Source organism: Mercenaria mercenaria, chromosome 15 (genome assembly GCF_021730395.1).
Source record: "Mercenaria mercenaria strain notata chromosome 15, MADL_Memer_1, whole genome shotgun sequence".
Classification (NCBI taxonomy): domain Eukaryota; kingdom Metazoa; phylum Mollusca; class Bivalvia; order Venerida; family Veneridae; genus Mercenaria; species Mercenaria mercenaria.
Window position 1 is genome coordinate 46061145 of NC_069375.1, and position 25565 is coordinate 46086709.

General features: G+C 34.2%; 1 protein-coding gene across 1 annotated transcript; it reads left to right on the top strand.

Annotated features, from left to right (window-relative positions):
- The first annotated feature begins 304 nt into the window (after window positions 1-304).
- On the top strand, window positions 305-3760 carry LOC128549068 (uncharacterized). The gene is made up of 2 exons (XM_053525166.1): window positions 305-800; window positions 1671-3760. Exon 2 carries the CDS (start codon window positions 2145-2147, stop codon window positions 3648-3650), a length of 1506 nt encoding a protein of 501 aa, XP_053381141.1. The 5' UTR covers window positions 305-800; window positions 1671-2144; the 3' UTR covers window positions 3651-3760.
- The last annotated feature ends 21805 nt before the right edge of the window (window positions 3761-25565 follow it).

Sequence of the window (25565 nt, forward strand, 5' to 3'; positions counted from 1 at the left end):
ATGTGTAAATGTTGAGTTCTGCTCAACCCGGGGCTAGGGCGTGGACGGTAGCATGCATTTCCACTACGTCCATGAACAGGCTCAATTAAACCGAGCCTGCAACATTTTCGTTTTTGTCGTGTTGAGCGACCTGTGAAGTTTCCACTTTTCTCTATTTTACACATTTCGCAAACTTACACTAGGTTAATTAGGTTTTCGTTTTTCAACACATTGTCAAATGTTCAGTTAAATAGAAATCAAAAGGAATTCGTCGCTTGATCATAAATAGTCGTAGTACGCTGATTTGATCGAAAAAATTCCGAGTAGGTAAACCACGGTGAAAATATTTTCAATGCATATATAGACATTAGTCATATCACTTGAATCATCCATTTTAATTGTATTACGACGATGAAACGCACAGTTTACTTTAGATAACAAAGGATTGCTACGCTCTGGTAAAGGCTATGTATAATATTAGTTAGGCGAAGGAAGAGCTGACGTGATTTTGTGGCAGAGGGAATTTTATAAATTCTATAAAATTAAACTGCTTTAAACTGGTTTAACTTTAAATGGTTTAAAAATTAACAGAAGAGTAATATTCAATAATATTCAAGGCTTGGTGGAAGGCGGAACTCGGTGATATGAGGAATTCCTTTTTACTTAGATTTTTCTTAAAAATTTAAACTTGGAACACAAATGACACTGTTTTCTATCATGATGAATGTGATTATAACTAAGTGACTCTCGAGGAAACATTATTATTCAGTTACCTGTTCGTTTACTGGTTAGGAACTACGAACGTCAAGCTGTGAGACAAGGTGGCCATATTGAACTGCCGATCTTTTTGTACCCCCGACAACAAAGTTGTAAAGGGGGGGGGGGGGGGGGGCGGGGAGGTGTATACTGGTTTCAGGTTGTCTGTCTGTCTGTCCGTATACACAATCTTGTGCCCACCATCTCCCCTCATCCCCTTGACACAATTTAATGAAACTTCACACAAGTGATCAGTAACAACAGTAGTTGTGCATGGGCATGTTAGGTTCTTTCAGAAAAAAAATGCAGAGTTACGGGACTTTGTTTTTTTTTTTTTTGTTACTATACTATATACATAGACACAATCTTGTGCGCACCATCTCTCCTCATCCCCTTGACACAATTTAATGAAACTTCACACAAGTTTTCAGTAACAACAGTAGTTGTGCATGGGGCATGTTAGGTTCTTTCAACAGCAAAAATTGCAGAGTTATGGGATTTGTTTCTTGTTAACATACTATCTACATACAGTCTGCATATGCAATCTTGTGCGCGCCTAATCTTCCGAACCCTTGCACACTATCTAATGAAACTTCACACAAGTGATCAATACTAACCAGGTGCATGTTACGTTCTTTTAGATAAATATTCTGGATAGTTATGGGACTTTGTTTTTGTTACTATACTGTATACATACAGTCTATGTACATGCAGTCCACATAATTATGCAATCTTGTGTGCGTCAAATTGCAATGTACTGTGTCAGTGCATGCGGGGATACAATCATCACCTTTAGTGATAGCTCTAGTTACTTTTTAAAGTGTACAGACACCAAACGCTGACGTTGTGAGACCGAACTACATATTAGTTTTGCTACTTTCTACTACAGCATTGAAATAGGGACTGTTTCGATTAATGACTAACTTTTATTACAGGAGTTTGTCTCTGATGATAAGGGTCTATATATTATTCCATATCGGAAGGAAATACAACGACGTCTAGTACATAGACGGTTTTCCTTTATAGGAGGCATGACTTAGATACAGATGCAGATACAGATATGGCCGACTTTTCTACACGATTATCCGGGCACTGTTTTATCTTTATTATCATTCTAACGGGCAATGTAAACTTTGCACATAGTTGCACGGGAAACAGCTAAAAGGTTTCTACTAAATCCTTTGAAGCAATGCTTAGATTTGTAAAACTTGGGACAATCACCTAAATACGCACATGTATTAAATAATACTCTGGATTTAATGTAAACATCAAAGATGACGAAGATCTGTCTCCTTAAAAGTATGATAGTTAAAAGCTCAGTTAAGGTATCTGATTATGAATTGTAGAATGACTTAATTGTTAGGATATAAACCATTCTTTCCGAAACTAGAAACGGCCGTGGATTAACGATGGGAAATATATTAAGATGTTTTGCAGGACCGAGAACCAATACTGAAATAAAAAGTACAGATAAAAGGATTGATGGCATGACTGACAAATTTGACGACCATCTTCAAGAGGTTGAAAGACAGAATTACTACACAAAAAATAATCTTGAATTATATTTGAATGATGTATATGAACAGGAGTGTGTGATGAAAGCAGAAAAAGAGGAAATAGAGTTCATTAAGAAAGGAATAGAAACTCTTGTTCAGAGAATAGTTCATCTTGCACTTGAGGACTTTTCTGTAAATAAAAAAATTGAAAACCTTTTATTAAACTATAACAACAAAGAAGTAAAAGAGCTTCAAAAGTCTCTGGTCGAAGTTTATTTCCCAATAAAATGTAGACTAAAAGAAATTTCAGACGTGAAAACTTCAAAACGTTCCATCATTAAAGTCGGAAGCTTTTATGAAGAAACGAAGAACTATTTCCCAGACGAGTTTGACTTCATTTTCCTACTTTTTAATGCGAAACAGAAACCAGATTTAGATGTGGATGTCAACACAGACGGCATTGCACGTGCTGTTATTCGAAGTGTAACTGAAAGTAACAAGGAGAATTTATGGTATATTTCTCATAATGAAAATCGGCAAAAGAGAAGGCTACTTCGTTTTGATGGATATGTGGATGAACATGGTCCAGCATCTATGTTACAATTCATTTACTCTAATAACGTTTCAGGCAAAGAACGATGTATCTATGTTGATCTCGTTCCTGCTTACATGATAGAAGAAAGTAACCGGGAATGGTATGACGAGTATGTAAATGAACATGTGAAACCCAGATCATTCCGAGATGAAGTCCTGTCAGTTGGAAAGTGTTTATATGTGTCTGACAGAATAACATTTACTGAGACTGAGGTACATTTTATGAGGAATGTTTTATCAAAGAAACATGTGAAAGTGTACAGGATCTTGAAGTATCTTATTAATGGACATGGCGACGGAGATATCTATGGACAATATCTAAAAGAACAAATGGTATTCATTGCATGCTATTCAACATACAAGATAAAAACAATGATGATATATCATCATGATGAATGCATAAATCCAGACACAGAAAATGTAGGACCTTGTGTATTACAGGTGCTAGAGAATATGGGTAAATACGATAACACTGACGATTTTCCAAAATTGTATCAATCTTTCTTTCTTGGTCTTCTCCCTGCTGAAAAGTTTTGTCTGTTGCCTAATCTTTTAACACTAACACAAACATTAAGATCATTGCAGATATCAAAAGATAGCTATAAATATAAGAATACCAGAATGAAGTCTGTATTAAGACAACATATAGATGCTTTAGACAGGAATGATTCAAGAAATGTTACTTGGTTCAAATATTTGGATACTTTAGGTGGAGATGCCCCAAGTCATGCTAGCTTGATGGACTATTTAACTGCTGAAAAGCTGAACAGGCTAACGAACATCAGAAACGTCTATAGAAAAACAAAAGCCTGCAAGATCTTGTGACAAGCACATTCGTGATTTAGTTGTAACAAAATATTGTAATGGGCTAATATAGTGCAAAACTCACCCTATCATCTCAAAAGGCAGATGTTTTATAATATTTGACATTGATATTTTGTTGTTTTCGTGTATATTTATTTTACTTTAGAACAACAAACACATTAAATATAAACATTTCTAGCAGAGACGATCTTTGTGCCCCCACCCCCTAATCTTTTTTGGGGCTGGGGGCGGCATTTAGAGTTGCCCTCGTCCGTCCGTCTGTCTGTCCGCCAGTACGTCAATCCGAATTTGTATACTAGTAATGCATATCTCAAAACGTACTTGGCCCACAGTTACTAAACCTCACAGGATTGTTATTCAGCACCGAAAGTTTTGCACCTTTTAAGTAGGAGCTCACACAGCCAGACCAAAGGCTCTAAAGTAACACGTTTTGGTGTATATCAATTAATCTATAGAAATAAATAGTTTTAGGTAAGTTTTTTTCGTCTGCACGATTTGTAGACTTGTTATAAGGGCCGCATAGCGCTAATTTTGGTCGCGTTTTTCTTGAAAAAATCATCAATTTCATTTCATTATAGAAAGCGTTTGGAGAAGGATACCAAACTGAAATTCCTTTTGTTAAGTAGTTGGAAATATTGTCTAAATGTATATGAAAAACAAATTTCGTCTCCGACGGAAACGCCGTCGGGAACATTTGTTGAACTTAAAATATTTATTTTTGGTAAATTACTGCAAATAAAAACTATTTTTGATAGAAAATGACAAAATTTGAAAGCTTGTCGTGCGTCGCGGTCTGACATTTTTGCTGTTCGCGACGCGCGACAATGTAACACGACACCAGCACCCAGACATGTTCAAAAATAACATCTGGGCCTTGAATTAAGGCCCCTTTTATACATAATATATTTAATACAGCTTGCAACATATCCAGGCATCGACCTGTATTTGACATCAGGTCTTAGAATTCAAATCTCGCTGGGCCTACATGTACGATTAGTTAGTTTAGCCGGAAACGGCCAAAAATTACGCAGCGCAGCGTAAACAAATAAAAATGAATAAAACAAAAACAAAAAGATTTACTGTATACCTCTATCATAGTTCAATAGACTATATATTTTTATTAAACGTGAGCCAAATGTATGTCTGAATCTACATTTCAACTCAAAGATCACCCATTCAGCCATTGTATTTATCGATTTTGTTCATGCTTTTATTTTTATTGTTGAAAAATGATGATATGCCCGAGTGTATGTTCGTTTGCTGACCTTATGTCAGGGTTTCAGAAATCCCATTTCCGGAGACCGGGGGCTACCAGAAAATTCTGTTGGGCTACTAATTTATTTCAAAGCGTGCCCGCCGGGCTACCTTGAAACTCCAGATCTCGTAGCCCGAAATCAATAATTTATCCAAACATAATTTTGATACTTTGTTATAATCCTTATCATGCTTGACACGATTGGTTCTGCCTTTGCGACCAGTGTAGATCATGATCAGCCTGCACATCCGTGCAGTCTGATCATGATCTGCAATGTTCGCTATTCAGTCAATCAAATTTCAGTAATTTAAAGCAAAATAATATCTGGGCCTTGAATTAAGGCCCCTTTTATACATAATATCTTTAATACAGCTTGCAACATATCCAGGCACCGACCTGTATTTGACATCAGGTCTCAGAATTCAAATCTCGCTGGGCCTACATGTACGACTGATTAGTTTATCCGGAAACGGCCAAAAATTACGCAGCACAGCGTAAACAAATAAAAATGAATAAAACAAAACAAAACAAAAGGATTTAAATGATAAATGGTATGCCAAACTGGAAGATGGGCCAGTCCATAATTACAGAAATTTAGCATGGTAAGGGATAAGCCTATAATAAGGTGTATTTTATATTATCGATAATTGATCCTGGACATGGCACAAAGGAAACATAGGTCGGTTTTGTAGTCATAACCTAAACATTTACCTCAAACAAGAACTGGAATATCCGAAATTTCTTATCATCTTGATTACATGCAATGAAAACATTTATCATCCTATTTCGGTTGTGATGTCCTTTCATCTTTCTTTTTTCTTTTACTGTATTCTTTATTTTGGAAATGTGTGCTGTACAAAAACGTACTTTGATTATAATCATTAAATATATAAACAACTAATTTTAATTTAAATAAATATTAAATCACCTTATAATGCAGTTTTCTATCTATTGTTACGTAAATATTCCATTTCATTAACAGAGTGTATAATTATGATCATTTTATTAATTCCGTATTAACAGGATGATGCGCAGTGTTGCATGCTACAATGTATACGCTAAGTATAAGTTCCATTTCTTGTGTTAAACTGAATCGTACATCTACTTATTCTTTAGGAACTATTTTAAAGAACGACCATTTTGGTTACGAAAAATAATCAATTTTCCCATGATTTCATTATAAAAGACACTGTGCACTACCGGTCATTATTCTAAATTTTATCTAAATTAATATGATTTTTAATTTAGTCCATGTGAAATAACTTTATTTCTATATTTAATTCACACAGCAGAAACTATTTCAAAATCATGGTTAACTGACCAAAAAAAAAGAAGAAGAAAAAAGAACAAGCAATTTACATAAAACTTCAATTCAGGCCGAAGTTTCGGGAGATCACCTCATGGCACTCGGTTATTATTTGTTTATTAAAGACTCGGACACGCAAGACGTAGCCATAAATACCGCTATATATTTAATGGCGTTACCTGGCGTGTATAATTTCGACCTGAGAGTTCCGACAAGTATTTACTCGAAATTCCGCTTAAGTATCTACAGTAGTCGGCAGTTCGAGACGGAATTATGCAGTACTCTGAGCAATTCCTAGCTTTGCAATATTTTCCCTTCCAGGAATAGAAAGTGGGTTTTCCGCGTGAACCGATCTGTATGTAAGCTAATTCATAGTCGCCACCGGTAACCCATATGGGTGACTCCTCCAGAAGTCTGTTAGTACTGTTAGTTGGAGGATAGTGAAAGAAACTTCAGAAGCTTCCCAGATTCTTTAGCGTGAGAGGTGTAAAGCACCAATACACGGGACTCTTATTCCAGTGTTAGACATGGTTTTTAGTAGGAGGAGTGGGAACTCGAAATCAACCACTGGACTACAGCGTCTGCTCTATTCTATATTGTTTGCGCCGTTCACCAAATTAAGCCAATAGTGGAAGCGACGTCATGGATTAAGGCAAAGTGTCTGCCATCTCGCGGATTTACATGGCTTTATGTTGTTCTTTCTCTAGAAACAATAAGAACAATAGCATTTTTGCGGATATGTGAACGCATTTGATCTGTTCTGCATAATGGAAACGTTATAGGGAGTGTTTCTCTTAAGACCTCATGGGCTTCTTGTTATATATATAAGGTGTAATTCTAGTTCTAGTAATGTTCACCCAACGTGTCTTCCAAATCTTACACTTGAGCACCAAAGGCATTAGGTGTAATTTGCCTCCTTTTTAATATTCCATCAGTCTAGTATCCATATATATATGAGCAACCTTCAATGCAACCTACTGTATATTATATATGCATATGTATCCCGGTTTATCCATGTTTTTATATCATCTGACATTGTTCTCTTTATTATATAGCGATGATCCTGGCACAAAGCAATGCGTACAATCAATAGCAATTAAAATAAATCGTCTCATACCATTATAATAAATTATTATTTACAAAATAAAATGTATGTGGAATGGCAAACAACGGCATATTTTGTGTTTTATTTGCATTTATTATTATAAATTTAATGAAAGAAAACCTGCATGTTTATTCCAAAATAATTGTAAATAAAACATACTTGAAAAAAAAAATTCTAGTCTTCGAATGTTTGTATTTAAGAAATATTAATGACTTGTCGTAGAATAAAATCATTGTTTGGAGTTTAGATGCGAAGGAATTATATCACGAGGGCGCAGTGAGATAATAATACGCATATGATTTTATTCAAGAGCAAAGCCCCGTTTGAGATAATATTATGTTATTTCGATTCTAACACGTTATCAAGAATTTTGATGTACATCATTGACGGCATCAATTAAATATATGCCTATTTTCTGTTAGTTTCTTTTCCAGCGCGCCGCTATGCCATTTGACGCTATGGCGTAATAAATGTGACGTCAAAAAATAAATTGATGTATAATAATACACAGTTATCAGCCTTTTTCGATTAATAGGAAAACAAATTTAGTCGTGTTAGACTAAAGATTTTTACGTCTATTCGAAAAAAACAAGAACCATTGCTTTTATAGGTATATAAGTCATGTTAAATTTAAAGGAGTTCAAAGAATGCCAACACAGTTGCACCAGGTATAAGAATAATAAGCGGTGTGAAACAAAAAACCTCTTCCTTCTTTAAGATTGGAACTCTGATCTACTTACACGGAAATACAACACCGACACAGTTTTTATTTGAACAGTTTGGCAAATACGATTTCGTCGAATGTAATAATCTACCATAACATAGCGGTATAAATATCTATTGATGTTGTTAACCCCGTGAATAATATTAAGTCAATAAACTTTCTATTCACAAGAATATACGTCAAATGTTATAGACTATTAATCCAATTTCTTAATCTGAGTAATGAATGTGTTCACTGGATCTAAAGAATTCCAATAGCACTGAATTAGGTAACGAGATATTGAATTCAGATCTCGATCTGCTGATGTGTTGGACTGAGCACATCTGTCCGTTCGTATAAATGGTTAAAATGTCCATCTTGTTTGTTCTTAGAAATACGTGTAGGACTAACAAGGTAAATGGCAGGCACTGACGCGGTATTTTTAACCTTTACAGAATAAAAAAAAGACGGACTGTCACTCATAATTTTCTTCAAATCTCGCAATCGTTTTGGACGGTTTCATGCGTTTCTTGAAGGTACAACTGAATGGGATTCCACACAGCATTTGCGTGTTTAAAAACTGGTCTGATGAATTCACGATATGCTTTTAATTTACCTTCTTGAGGACAAGAACACATATTCAAAAAACCTTGAAGTTCTTAGGGATGTGTTACGAGTTTCCAAAATCTGTTTATTCCAGTTGTGAATTCATTTGTAATGTTTATTACTACAATTTGTTTTTAATTGAAATTTACAGTTGGTGTATTTTATATTTATGCAGTACTGATGGGTATAAGTTGACCTCTTCCTTGATAGGGTAATCATGTTGCATTTGCAGGTCGAGATCCCATTCCACGGGCTTTTTTTATAGTTTTAAGCAGTCTTTCTTTGTCAAACTTTTACGGTAGAAGACACAGTCATCAATATTAATGACGATTTATCAATCATGTTGTATAGGCAAGAGGATTTGTATAACCCTCGAACCTTCTTAGCAACACAAACAAAACAGTCTCGGTTATAAAAATGACACTGATGCTGATAAAACAAGTCGAAAACTGAACCCCATGATTCCATCTAGTGCAATTAATGCTAGATGTATTTTCTTGCAAGTTTTATTTACAGAGTGTTTCAAAACAATGTATACATTGCCATCAAAGTAAACGATTCTTAGGAATAAATTTAAAAGCATCAAATGAGTTAAGAATAAGTAAGTAAGTACATACAAAATTCAATGTACCCTTCTTTTGAGAATGCTGAGCAAGTGATAACAGACAGTGCATTAATTTGTACTAAAGAGAAACAAACAAGACAAAATATACAAGAGATGATATTATCCAATATTATTGACAAGTAATGTTCAGTTTTACATATCTTTATAGCAAGCGGGGTATATTAACAATTGCATATTTGACAGGTTTTATTCCAGGGGTCATGCAAAATCTAATTTTTTTTATCAAATGTATTAGGTACAATTGGTTTATTAGATGAAATCAACAATATTAGGAGGCAACACAATGAAATGTTTGTTCCTTTTAATAGAAAAAAGTTAAGTAGTGCTGTTTAAAGAATGATACTATATACACTATAAATTTAATGTACTGTTAATATTTAGGAATCACTGGGATCTTCTGAATTTTGTGTACTTGTATAAAATAGCACAGTTCATTTATTTTACAATACCATTTATATAACTATTGCTTTGTTTAAAACTTCAGTTGACAATATGTACACTAACTGTGCATAGATTTCAATAGTTTATTGCAAATGAAAAAGATGTTCAGTGACATGAGTAAATAAGCTCAAAACACGCTGAACAAAACATTTTTATCTACTAAATCTGAAATTCGGCCGTCAAAACTAACGTTAGAACATGTTTGAAACACCCTGTCTATGTCTTTGAAATCACGTTACCATTTTCTTGCAAACAAATGCAAAATTGTGACTACATTTAAAGTCGTGCCATTTTCCGTTTGAATACATAACTGCACAGTCCTCATCATGTGCGGCAAAATTGTTAGGCTGTCCCGAATCCCAATGCCTATTTAAAAGAAAAACACATAGTAAGTATATTCTTTCTAAACAACTTAATATGATATTCAAATACCTGTAAAAATCGTAATATTCTTTGAGCTAAAGTGGCTTCGACATCTAGTTTATGAAGTACATCGGTAGAATCTAAATGAATAATTACCAAAACAATTATTTCATGTAATACGTTTTTCGTATAAAAGATTTTGTAAAAGGAATATAAAATGTAATTTAAATAATATGTTATATGATAATACAATGTAAATTGACCATGGCTTTGAATATGGATCAGTTTTAAGGATATTAAGCATAAGCTTTAAGGATGTTAATAGTTGTCGTCTTACTTACGCAAACTCCACTCGCTATCATACGTTATATGATAATACAATGTAAACTGATCATGCACTGTTTGCTATTCAGTCAGTAATTTTTCAGTGAACACCCCTTTGAATAATATGTGGTACTGCCAAAATTGAATGATAGACCAGTCCATTATAAAAATTTAGCAGGGTAGAATATTAAGCATAAGCTTTAAGGATATTAACAGTCGTGCTCTTAGCATTTACTTACGTAAACTCTTCTCACAATAATACATTTTTGTATATTATATAAAATACAAAGTAAATTAACAACTGTTCTGAATATTGATTAGTTTTAATGCAAATATCGGAAATGCTTTTTAGCGGCTTTATACTCTGTGAACTCATTACCGTATCTATCGCCCCCAGCTAGAATCCAAGACCACTGTTTTAGTTTGCAGAGCTTGTTAGCTTCCTTAAGGTCATTGTCCCAATAAGGCTTCAAAAAATTTTGAATTTAGATTTTGGAAAACAAACTTTATTGATATCTTTAAATAAAAGTTTCAACAACACTTTTGTAATATACCCTGCAATTCCGAAAATAAGCCGGTTTTGAAAATAAGCCGGTCTTGAAACTAAGCCACCATTTCACTACAGGCAAAAAGGGCTCATAAATTAGCCGCACTCAAAAATCAGCCGTCCAATTTTTTGTATCACTATTTTGTATCAATGACTTTGTTAGGGAATCATATAAGATAGCAAAAATTACCAACGTGTACATAGCAGATTTGTTTCCAAATGTAATAGCAATAAAACATTATACTTTGGAATAAAAACCCGTAAAACAATGCAAGTTGTGCTGATTTTTTAAACCCTGGACAAATTAAAACTTTAAAAGCAATAAAATTCCTGTCTCAAACACTTCTTGTGACTATTTGATAAACGACATTGTGTCTGAAATCATTAGTTTCTATTTTCTGTTTCATGTGGGGAAGTTGACAGTTACTTTCGGAGAACAGGTTTGTACTGGTATAGAATCCAGGAACACTGGTTAGGTTAACTGCCTGCCGTTGCATGACTGAAATACTGTTGAAAAACGACGTTAAACACAAAACAAACAAACACACGCTTCTTCTATTAATTAAAATGCCCGTTCTTTATAACACAATGCAGTGTTTATCACATATTGCGTAAGTTATTCATACTTGTTGGGAGATTAAAATCATAGGCGTATTTTGTTTGTTAGGCCAGACAAAACTTTTTAATGGGTAATTATATGTTAGCTTCGGATTATTTTCAGTAAGAAATTGTAACAAATTGTAACAAATTGTAACAAAACAGATACATGTATGTCAGAAGTATAAGTATTTACCGACGTCGATGTTTTTACTAAAAAGCAAAAATATGACATCCGTATCTTCAGTATTTCGGTACTCGAAAATACGCCGGTTTTTAAACCGTTACTGAATATATGTACTCAAAAGTTCGCCGGACTCAAAAATAAGCCGGTCTCGGTAATAAGCCACCATATCCTTAGGAAAATTTAAAATAAGCCGCGGCTTATTTTCGGGATTTCAGGGTAAGTCAATATCTTTTTTTGACTTTCAGAGTCTAACAACGAAAGGAGAGTTTCATGTTCTTTTAATCGATTTGTGTAACCCTCTTTTTTGGGTTTCACTGACCTTTTTCCAGTTTATTACATGCACAGGACAGGACGGTGTCTGTAAATAACACATCTGCACATGTAAACTACAGACAATAGCTCTGTGGCTGGAAACATTCAAAGCATTATCCTCAAGGATTTTACATCGGGTAACGAGATCTACTTATTCTACAGGCAAAAGTACATGATCAATAAGGGATTCTCAGGCACCATTATAATTAACATTTGTGTACTTTGCGCCATTACAAATACTCTGTGTATTAACTGAACTAAGATTTAACCTCTGTAGAAGAGAACAAAGATACTCAGAACGGCTAGAACTTTCTGAAATACTGTAGAATCTGGTAAATAAGCGACTATTTGAATATAAGCGCGTATGAAAAGTAAGCGTATACGGCCTTACTATTATTCTGTATGGAATAATAAGCGCATGTCCTTTTCTTACTGTCATTTTGTCTCGAAAGTAAGCGCATAGCCGATTAATAGCAAACAAACAACAGATGCAACAGACAGCGTTACCACATGTAGTATTATACTGTGATACTAGTAGTTGTTAATTAGGAACGCAGGTGACATGTGATTTTACCTGCTGATTAGCCGATGGGTGTTAAAAGATTTTAGCATCTAATAGTAACGTCTATTGTTTGGTAAAACGTTAATCGTTCACAATATAAAAACATGTTTGCAGTGAATTTGAATACCAGAAAAATTGTTTGCATTGTCATTACAGTTTGTCATACTTGTATAATCTGTGCCAAATTATGGATAAAACACCTCGTAAACGCAAATCTTATTCTAGGTTTCAGTTTCAGTTTAGGGAAAAGAAATTAGAAATTGTTGACGTTTACAAAAGATGTTGGAGTCAGTACCGCACATGCGAAGAGAATAACAAGGCATACGGCTTGTCTTTAAGCGCATATCAAATATAAGCGCATAGTTTTGAGCTTAAGTAAAAGCGCATATCAAAAATAGGCGCACGGAAGTGTCACTATAATTATTATAAGCGTATACGCTTATTTACCAGATTCTGTCAATATAATCCCTATACAGGACTATACTATGGTTAGAACAAGGGAGGTAAACTTGAAACACAAACAAAAAAATGTTCGGGTCAATTCTTACCTGTATGGCAACAATGCGATCTTCATTATCTAACGTTAAGCTTGATATAATTTCACTGTACCGCTTTTCTGAGATACCACATATATCTATGGATTCTCTGAGCAACATTTCGCACAAATAAGAACAACTGGACATAAGACCTGTGGCGTTCCAAGTGCATATATTTAATACAGAATTACTAATCAACATCACAGTGAAGAACATTGTACCCATTAAATGATTCAAAATTATGTTGTTGACCAAAATTGTTGTTTGGTTCCGCGTGATTGCCACTGTTCTGTGCATTAGAATTTTTCAATTTCTCTAGCTGATTGCGAGTCATCCAAGGCTTACAAACAACTTTGCGGGGCCAGAAGTTTGGGTTTAATACCATATCTGCATTTTTGATAATATTCAACCTGATTACCGCCGTATTTCGCTTGTGAGTACGAAAAATGGTAACTTTAGAGACTTTTGGACCTTTTTTGACACAAAAGATGTAATCTTACCTTCTGTTATAGAAGATTTAAATCTGCCTAGATAGAACCTTTTCGCATTGTTCCTAACATGCAAATGAAAATCTAAGTCTGAGCTAATGTCATTATCCTTTTCAACAGAAGGATTTGTGTCCGACCTTTTTGACATGAGGTGTGTGTGTTCTACCGGATACATGTACAGGAAAAGTATTTGAGCGTGAGCCAATTTCGGAAATAATTTTGGCGAATGTTACGTTATTAGTCACAGGCCTTGCTTTGTACATTGCTACAGGAGCTCTGACAAGAATTTTGACATTACCAAAGGACAGGTTGTTCTAAGCACTTGAGCAGACCAGGTCTGATCGAATTGAATCAGGTGATGTTCATTGGTGGCCTAAACATATACTGATGGGGCCTTTGGGGGACAGGAAGTGATTTGTGCCTGGGACGGTAACGAATCATTTACGTTACCAAAACTATGGACAAGATTAGCACCCACCGTGCTATCTGATTCAGATGTTGCAATTACACTTTGTGCGATTGTAACCTTGTCAGTACCAATTACTTGTGTTAACTCTGGGGTTACTCGAGTAGTTGGCGGCGTAGTAGTATATGCGAGTAGCGAGGAATTGACAGTTACATGTGACTTTGATACAGCCGGAACACTATTATCAGTACTAGGATTTAACTGAATATTACCATCTGAACTAACATTGTTTGCAAATTGTATCATTTCAAGCAAATGACGTTGCATTTCCTCAAATTCTTGCATTTGTTTTAGTAAATCTTGGTAGAATATCCTCGTATCAATAATTTTACCATAACTGTCTTTGATACTGCTACACCATTTAGCTAGCTCACTGGAAACAGTTTCAACATATTGACCTATTGTTTGAATTGTAGAAAGTAGGCTTCGGATTTCTGATGATCGTATGTTTTCGACAGCAATCTGTCTTTGCTTAATTAACAAAACATCAGATTCTTACGTTCCAATTTTACCTACAAGAACATCTAGCTCTTGTTTGCAAGCACATGTAGAGTTGTTGTTTCCGATGTTCGCAGTTCTCGCGTGACTTGACATCGATTTCGATCTTGGACGTTGTTTTCGTGAATTTACAATGTCTTTGATTGTAGAATACTCTTCAGAGCCTTCAGTGACAAAAAGAATCGCATGTATATCTTTAGCCAGTTTAAGGGAAACGGAATCACCATTTCTTGTATGTACTCTGAGTTTTAGTTCAAAACTGTTATCAAATGGACAATCAGCATTAGAACGAACAATTTCAAACAAGAAATATCGTACTCAATCCAACTCAGTTTCACTGTTGGAGTAGTCAGTAATAATTTGGTTAGTAAACAACCTCTGTGGAATTGAAGTTATCTGCCAGCTTTTTGTACTTCAACTTTTGTACTCCAACACATCTGAGTCAGAATTTTGGTAATCTTGGGATCGTGATTTGGCAGCAACAGGGGAAGTGCGACGACTCTATTCGTCGATATTTGATAATAAATACATTTTGAGTCCAAGTATCTGTAACCTTTTCTTTTTGAGTGAACTTATTGCCGTTAAGCACAGGTGAGATAATCATTTGATCACCACTGGTCAATAGATCAGATCTTGATACCGTGATTGGTACCTTAACATGTGTATTGTCCGACAATCTAACGGGTTCAAGTTCAGTATAATCCCCATTGTTAGCCATCTACGGAAAAACGCAAATACCGCTTTGCCTATAATTTCAGTTATAGAGGATAAATATCCAGAGTTTGTTTGTGAATGTGAACACATTCTGAAAAGTAATTACAATATAGTTCTATCAGACTGTTATGTGTATAATCGAGACAAAGAAAATAAGTAAAAATGACGTTTTCTAGATATTCTCACACGTTTGATTCATAAACTTTATACATACATATTCGGCATCACTTTTCCAATATTTCCAACAACTTTTAACCTAATATATCCACTATAACTTTTATTAAATCTAACACATTTTGGAGCAAAAAAATATCGCGTTTACAAACTCACGCATGCGCAAAACCCAAAAGCCCCTCAACGGTTTCATATACGGCTCCGTAAATAAGATTAGTCCACAGTTGTGTCACTCCGTTTGGGCTGTTTTGTCAAGCAAATGTAATTAGCTGCTGCGCCAGGACTTATATATGATATTCCAGCAGCGAAATTATCATAAAATGATCACTGACCCATTGGGACACGACGTCCTCCCCCACTTTGTGTAGGTGTCAACGACTAATTGTGAGCCTGATATCATTTCTAAAAAATAGAAAGAAACAAAGTTATGTATTTATTTCAAATAAATATCTGCCTTTGTCATTTTAATCACATACAAGTATTAACATCCTTTACCACTGTACAGAAAGTTCCGTATTAAATTTTTACAATTTTCCGCAGTTAACAAACTTTTTTACCACGTAATGTTGAGAACAGATGACTCAAGGCGTCCCATTTTTGCAAAATTCACGGATAAAATCGGTAGAATTTCTTTGTACTCTCCAAATTGATCCTAGTGCAAACACGGTCAATAGTTAGATGGATAATACATGTATGTACTAGTATCAATATCAAGCCGGTATATTTTCTGCTACAGTAAGTAAGCTGTTATGCAAGTCTCAAATTATTTGAGAAAATCTAATGACCATTGCCTTATGGAACTTACACAATTATGTATTGACATATTATCGAACCATTTATGTGGTGTTTTTAATAGTATTTTAACCTCTGGTTATTTTCTAGATAAGTGGAAGGGATTATTATCCCTCTCCACAAAAAAGGTTCTGTCAATGATGTTAATAATTATAGAGGCATAATTCTTGTTAGTTGTTTTTCTAAGATATTTGCAACCATTTTAAATAAACGTATTGAGTCTTTTAGTGAATATAATGCTACTGTTTTGAATGCACATTTAGGATTTAGAAAAGAATGTTCAACTGTTGATGCCATATATATATATATTGATGTCTGTTGTACAACATGTTTTTAAATGAAAACAAACGTTTGTATGTTGTTTACGTTGCTATGCTTAAATGCTTTGATAATATATATCGCAGTGCTTTATGGTTTAAAATGTATAAATCAGTAATACAAGGTAAATTATTAAGAATTGTAAAAATATGTATGAAAATGTTAAATCTTGAGTCAAATCATGTACAACATATTCTGAATACTTTATTTATGCTGTCGGTTTAAGACAAGGGGAGGTAATGTCCCCGATTCTCTTTTCTCTGTTTGTAGAAGATTTGGAATTGCTTTTACAAGATAACATACACTCCGGTTTAAATATTGACGATATAATCTTAATTTTATTGCTTTTTGCAGATGATATGGCAATTTTAGGTAAAACGCCAAAAACTTAGACAACATCTACTTATGTTGTTATTTTTGGGGGCTTAACGTAAATACTTCAAAAACAAAAAGAATGGTTTTTCGCAAAAGGGGTAGAATTCGCCAAGAGGAGAAATGGACATATAATGGACAAAATATAGAAGTCGTTGATAATTTCAACTATATGGGCGCTGTAATAAATTATACTTCATACCTTAAGGCTACGAATACTTTACTATACAAATGTAAGGAATCTAAAACCAAAATTGCTTTGCCAATTGTTTGATTATCTTGTTGGTTCCTTTTTAAGTTATGCCTCTGAAATATGGGGTTTTAATAAAGCAAAAGAGATTGAACGCATCCATTAAAAATTTTGCAAACGGTTGTTAAATTTTAATACAAATTCATGTAATGCTACCGTATACGGTGAGTTAAGTAGATAACCTTTATATATAATAAGATATGTCCGTATTATAAAATATTGGTTGAAAATTAATGACAGTAATAATATTATTATAAAAACTGTGTATAATCAGGCTTTGAATGATTGTAATAAAGCTTATAAAAACTGGGTCACAAATGTTACAAAAATTGTTAAACGAGTAAAAATTAAATAATCCAAATACAGTGGAGGGGCACCTGGGGTCTTCCTCCACCATTAAAGCTGGAAAGTCGCCATATAATCTATCATGTGTCGGTGCGACGTTAAATCCAACAAAAAAGAAGAAACAGTTTGTGCAAATGCTTTTATCAGTGAATTTAAGTGTAGAGTTAATGACACATTTAAACAAGAATGGTATAGTAAAATGAATAGTAGATCTGTTTTAGATATGTATAGAGTGTTTAAAACTTCTTTTGAATATGAAACATACTCAGATTTGATACCAACGACTTTACGATTATATTTTGTAAAATGAAGGGTTTCTTGCCACCCTTTGAGGATTCAAACCGGACGATATTCACGAAAAAATATTCGTCGAGACGAACGTTACTGTTTATGTTGTAATCAAAGGGACATAGAAGACGAATTTCATTTTACTTGTATATGTCCTTGCTTCTGTCAGATAAGACAAAAATATATCAGAAGTGTATACTACGTCAATCCATCTGTTGTTAAGTATCATTCCTTACTGATCTCAACATGCAAACTTGAAATTGTTTATGTTTGTAAATATATAAAGGAAGCTCTTAACATAAGAACTTCGATCATTAATAACATTATCAATGAAAATTAATATTTATATCCCTAATGCCTTTGAAATAAATCTTTAACTACTACTTTTAAACACTGCATTATCTGCTTTGTTTTGTGTTTAGAAATTTCTTGTTCGCTTAATTTGAACTGTAATTTGTTCTTGTAACAGATACATTGTTAAATATTGACACTTGACAACATTGTATATAAAAATGTATTTTGATGATGTACATATGTATAAGTCATAATAAACTATCTGTTCTGTTCTATAAAACGGTTACCTGCTATGCAAACTGTATATTGTTTCTATAATTGGTGAGGTATTTTTTTACGAAATCAGTCAACAATTATTTAGTACATGTATTACCTTGACGCAGGGACGCGATTTTCTCTTCTTAAATTTCCAGTTTCTTCTCTAGGTCTGACAGACGTCCCATCGCTTTGAAAACATATTCAAATTTGTCATAACATGTATCCTCATGCGCTCTGGCTACAACCAATATTCCACAAACAACTATCACGTTAAGGACAGTCATTATTTCAGTCTCAAATTTAGACAAATGCGAAACCAGAGTGGTTTGTAACGTCAGTAAGAATATAGGTTGAAACAGTGTATATAAAGTAATTTAAAGGTGACTTGACGACGTCTTTAATTTAACATTAGTTTGAACTATTAGGAATCTTATCGGTATGGCTTGATTGTAACTAGGAAATATTTGTCTTACCATTTTAGGCCCACTTGTAAAAAAGTAATATTAAGACAACCTGAAATAGATAAAATTCGTGAAAATTTTAAAGTTATTATATATAGCTTCACGCTGTTCTATGGTATAAACTTTAAGGATAGTGCAAACAATTTTATATTTAGTTGTTTTCTATGTTAATCAGACAAGTCACCTTGAAGCGCATAAGGGTTGACAAACCCTTTTAACTACAACAATATCCTGTTTCAACACATGGGTGTGTTCGCCTAGTTTGAACATTTTAAGTTTATTTTTCATTCTTCTTCCTTCGTGACAGTATCTTCAAAGTCAGTTGATAAACTATGTTTAAACATATTTCAAAAACAAATAATAGACAAAATAATTACATGCAAATTGTTTTCCGCAAATGAACATTGAGCTACATTTCTTAAACAAAACTGTAATACTCCATTCCGCACAAACGTGGCTTACAAAAGTTATATTGTATATATTTAATATTTTACGCACTTTCAGCATGCTACTCTAGATGTATCTGAATATTCATTTATATAAAATTTTCTTTAGCATGTACCCTTTGACAAGCACCGCAGAGAAATATTCAAAGGAAGAAAAATCTATGACATGTTATATCCCTTGTTTAAAATAATAGAATGACGTAAATATTAAAATAAATTTTATAGCTTCTTAACGAGATTTATTCATTATAATATACTTAATTAAACGCCAATAATGTTAAACTGGTAGTATTATATACGAAGAATTACAAATTATGCAATAAACAGAATGAAACAAAACATTTAAATCAAACAAGTTTAATTTGAATTACAGTTCAATGTTTTTGAAACTCTTTAAAGAACACGGTGGTCTTTTGAGATACGAGATATCATCTCTATTTTAGTTAAGTATATATAAGTAAATAGTACGAAAAGATATTGTTATATAATAATATTCAGAGAATGTTGCAGGTTTGATTTGATTAAACCTGTTTATGGACGGTAGTGGAAATGCAATCTACCGTCCACGGCCTCTAGCCCCGGGTTGAGCAGAACTCAACATTTTACACATGTTATAAGTACCTGAATATAATTTAGAGACATCCGCAGATATATGTTGATATCTTAACAAAAAATATGTTAAATGCAGTATTAATTGAGTTGTTTAACGTTCTTCTTTTAATTACGGCGGAGTTAAAAAGTTATCTGTTTCTAATGACATTTGATTGAACACATATGACGTTTTGACATCTACGAAAAACATAAACACACGACGCCATTCAGATCGTCTCTCTTGTGTGACGGGCATTGCAATGAGCCATGGTTTGCTCGAACAATAATTCATTTTAGAAATAAGCAGGATCATTATAACATATGCTGAAGCAAGTAGGATGTCAAAATGTCTAGCCAGAATGGCAGAGTTATGAACCGGACACGAAACAGATCCTGTTAACCTTTGACTTCTGACCTTGACCTTGGAGCTAGGGGACTGGGTCTTTTTGTCTCATTATGGTAAACATTTATGCCAAGTTATTTAAAAATCTCTTCACGGATGAGTTATGGATCGGACACAAAACATACCTTGTTAACTTTTGACTTCTAGATGTGACCTTAACCTTGGAGCTAGGAGTCTAGGTCTTACGCTTGACACATTGTCTCATTATGGTGGACATTTATGACAAGTCATTATAAAATCCCTTAATGAATGGCAGAGTTATTGGCTAGACACTAAACACACCCTGTTTTAAACGTTGACCTCTAAGTTTCACTTGACCTTGAAGTTAGGGGCTGAGTCTCCCGTATGACACGTTATCTTATTATGGTGAACATTTATGCTAAGTTATTTCAAAATCCCTTCTTGGGTGGCAGAATTACAGCCCGGACAAAAATTTACACGGACGCACGCATGGACGCACACGCGCGGACGGACAGTGCGATTTTACTATGGCTCTATAGCTGTGTTTTGGGTGCCCAGTGCTTACGGGAGATCTACCCTTACCTTGTATCTATTAGAAGTATTAAATGTCTGATTTCAAATCTTGATCTTGATCTTGACCTTGATTTTCAAATCTTCATGCGTGACTCTGAGGCTGTTTGTTGTTCTCTGTGGTTCCGAGAAATTTACCCTTACCTATTATCTTTTGATCAGTTATTGGCATAAGAATCCCTGTAAGTATTATTTCGAACACGAGGCGATGCCAGTCTTTTGTAAGTTAGCTTAAATTTGATCAGATTATATTATTGAATAACTTTTCTGTATCCTAAGTTTCATAAAATCTCACGGGCTATTAAATCTACAATTAAAATATAAAATAAATATATAACAAAACTGTGAAAGCATCAAAACACATTTTGTTGCTCTGCCTTCTGTAGTTCTTCTTATATTGTAGATACTTGAGCATTTTATTGCTCTACATATCATGCATTTGTGTTACAGTTGTTTTATCAGGGGAATTTCTGATGTAATAAATAACATCACACTTCCTGTAACTTAGGAGCATAGTGATACTGAAGAATGATGTTTGAAAACATTATGTACTGGTGTCAACGTCCCTGTGTTGTCTGTGCCACTGAGAGTTTCAAAACTGCGCCACGCAGAGCTCCATTATTTGAATCGTACTGAATGTATGCTTTATTTTGACGATAGATTTTTATATTCTTTGATGATAATACCTGCGCTATTGTATATTCCACTTTCCTTCCTTAGAAATTGACTTTTTCAACTCAACTTTTGTTCGTGTTTTAACAAACAGCTATTATAATGAACATTTAATCTTTCAAACACCTCAATACATTAGTTTTATCGCTAGTATTTACATTTCGGTTGAAAGCTAAGCATCAAAAGCATTATTCAAACAGGCGAATAGGTAATGCAGCGCTTACGAAAAAAAACACATGTTGCAAAACCATTAATTTGAATAGAACTGTTGATCAAAAATATATGAAGGCTGATAAAAACAAGACATATGTGTAGGAATAAATGGACTGCTGAAATTAAATATGCATTTATCTGTTAATCATTATTATGATATTTATTTTCGCCAGAACCATAGTTGAAATCAGTGTCCTAACATATAAAAACGCCAAAGAATCATACTCGAAATTGGCCATTCTAGAACGTTCATCCCTGTACTAAGTTATATGTTTACTGTCCTTATCCTTATCAATATTTTGTTTAATCTAAACATTACAAACACCAATTTATGTTGCAAAAATGGTACAAAACTAATCCTCGGTGCACCATGTGCACGTATATAGAAAATAAATGAAACACCTTTCAGTAGCTTAGATATTTTACAGAAATATGAACGGGCATGGTTGTCTTACAACAACATAGGTGTGAACTTGAACATTAATATCGATCGTTTTAATTACGATAAAAAAGATAAATTATAAGCCTCAGTGCCATATCAAAATTAGTTATGGTGTTAGAAATAGATTATTATAATAGTATGTATTGAAAATAAGTGCAGCTTGAAAATAATTGTTCCACAAGGCGATATATACCTAAGGATAAACTATAACTATGTAAAATCCTATGTATCGACTTTAAATCAAAAATTTATAATGTCACTAAAATTGACACTATTGTTTCACAGTGAAACCTGTATAATCTTTCAATAAACAATACGTTTGTGTAAGTTATGATGTTGTTTTTTCTTAATTTAATATAGTTTAATGCAATGTTTAAAATAGTTTTTGATACATTTATAACTACATTAAAAGAATCCATATGTTCCGTACTCAATGAAGAATATCAGTATAAGATACTGATGTGTATCAGGGTAGAAAATAAGGGTGTACCTACACTTCCTTGCTATTGAGCTAGCTTTTATAGCGACGTGTAGAGTGTCCGCCTTAGGTTTGAGAGGTCTCGGTTCGATTTCCTGTCAGGACTGAATTATTTTCAGCCTGTTACATTTGGCACCCAACATAAATAACTCACGAAAAGATATGAATGGACGCCTCGGAACATCCCACAGAAATTCGAACTCTTAGAATTCTAGGACGAATTCTAAAATGGAGGAGGTGTATGTAGTAGGGTAAAGTATTATTAGCATAAGGGTGCACTTATACTTCCTTGCTATTGAGCTAGCATTTATAGCGACGTGGTAGAGTGTCCGGTGTGAGAGGTCCCGGGTTCGATTCCCGGTCAGGCCTGAAGTACTTTCAGCCTGTTACAAATGTATATTTAAAACTTGAACAATTGTACTTTTGTTAAGTTTTACACTTCGACGCTTTAAACCACGATTTAGCATATAAAACCACCCGACAATACCTGTTTATAGATCAACTTTATGCATGGAAACGTATCTGCACTTTTAGCTCATAACAATACTGCGGTTAACACCGAGGATAACGGATAAGTCACGCCTCACTAATTGATGTTGAATTATAGTCGCACTCAGTCAAATTATTCGTATATGAAATTATGTATCCGATGTTGTCTAGCTGGTAACCTGTTTGCAACTTTATCATGTTTCGTAAGGTATATTCTTTTAACATCTATAATTATTCAAAGGTAGCAATGAATACTGAACGTTCGTATCAACTATGACAAGCTCATTCTATAGCCAGATTAATAGGGTGATATAATATTTATCATCAAGAGTTTGTTTTATGGCAGACTGAATAATGAGGTTTGTGTTTTATTTTAAAGGTTTGACTATGTCTGGATCGTAACACAACGCAATAAGTGAATTCCTGTCTCGTCAGTGTTTTATCAAGTAAAATTAATAACTGTATTTGTATTTCATTTGTATTTATCAGATATACCTGCCAAAAGAGTAGTTATTACTATGAAATTTCCGTGTGAAATTGATACAGTTACATCTTAGGTATTGAAATCAAGTCAAATTGGTGGACCGCTCTTACACCAAGTATCAAACATTGCTATTACTAATGTATGATGCAAATTATCCAGCAACACGTTTAAATCTCATAATGCAGGAATAACACTTGGCATTTGGTGAAACATTTGCTGCCATCTGAAAGTTCGCTTATTGATTTTAAATTGTCATTTTATCACTAGTCTCATTTCTGGTAAATATTCGTCACCTGTCAGGCAATAAATACCAAACAATGACTGACTTGCTGAATGACCTTGTTAATCAGCGGATGACTTAAATCTTCCTCTATTCATCACTTGCTGGCAAAAAAGACATATATCAAAAGAATTCATGGATAAGAAGGTGTTTTTTTTTCTAGCGCCAACGAGTCTTATTTTTGCTGAAAAGTTTTCAACGTTTAAAAACTCACATTTATAAATTGTTAAAATACATGTGTTTTTAGCTCACCTGAGCACAAGTGCTCAGGGTGAGGTATTGTGATCGCTCACCGTCCGGCGTCCGTCCGTCCGTCCGTCCGTTGTACGTCCGTCGTCCGTCCACACTTTCCTTTAAACAACATCTCCTCCTAAACCAACAGGCCAATTTTGATGAAACTTCACAGGGATGTTTCTTGGATGATCTTCTTTAAAAATTATTCAAAGAATTGAATTCCATGCAGAACTCTGGTTGCCATGGCAACCGAAAGGAAAAACTTTAAAAATCTTCTTCTCAAAAACCAGAAGCCTTAGAGCTTAGATATTTGGTATGAGGCATTGCCTAGTGGATCTCTACCAATTTTATTCAAATCATGACCCCGGAGTCAAAATTGACCCCGCCCCAGGGGTCACTTATTTTACATAGGAAAATCTTAAAAAATCTTCTTCTCAAAAACCAGAAGCCCTAGAGCTTAGATATTTGACATGTAGCATTGCCTAGTGGACCTCTACTAAAGTTGTTCAAATCATGACTCTGGGATCAAAATTGACCCCGCCCCAAGGGTCATTTGATTTTACTTAGGAAAATCTTAGATATTTGACATGTAGCATTGCCTAGTTGACCTCTACAAAATCTGTTCAAATCATGACCTCCAGAGTCAAAATTGACCCCGCCCCAGGGGTCACCTCATTTTACATAGAAGATCTTCAAAATATTTCTAAAAATAAACCAGAAGACCTAGAGCTTAGATATTTCACATGTAGCATTGCCTAGTGGAACTCTACAAAATTTGTTTAAATTATGACCCCGGGGTCATAAATGACTCCGCCCCAGGGGTCACTTAATTTTACATAGAAGATCTTCAAAAAATTTCTAAAAATAAACCAGAAGGCCTAGAGCTTAGATATTTGACATGTAGCATTGCGTAGTAGACCTCTACAAAATTTATTCAAATTTTGATCCCCGGAATCAAAATTGACCCCGCCCCAGGGGTCACTTGATATTATATAGGAAAATCTTCAAAAAAATTCTAAAAATAAACCAGAAGGCCTAGAGCTTAGATATTTGACATGTAGCATTGCGTAGTGGACCTCTACAAAATTCATTCAAATCTTGACCCCCGCCCCAGGGGTCACTTGATTTTACAGAGAAAAATCTTCAAAAAGTTTCTAAAAATAAACCAGAAGGCCTAGAGCTTAGATATTTGACATGTAGCATTGCGTAGTGGACCTCTACAAAATTCATTCAAATCTTGACCCCCAGGGTCAAGATTGACACCCGCCCCAGGGGTCACTTGATTTTACATAGGAAAATCTTCAAAAATTTTCTAAAAATAAACCAGAAGGCCTAGATCTTAGATATTTGACCTGTAGCATTGCCTAGTAGACTTCTACAAAATTTATTCAAATCATGATCCCCGGGGTCAAATTGAACCCGCCCCATGGGGTTTCTTGATTGTAGATAGAAAAATCTTCAAAAA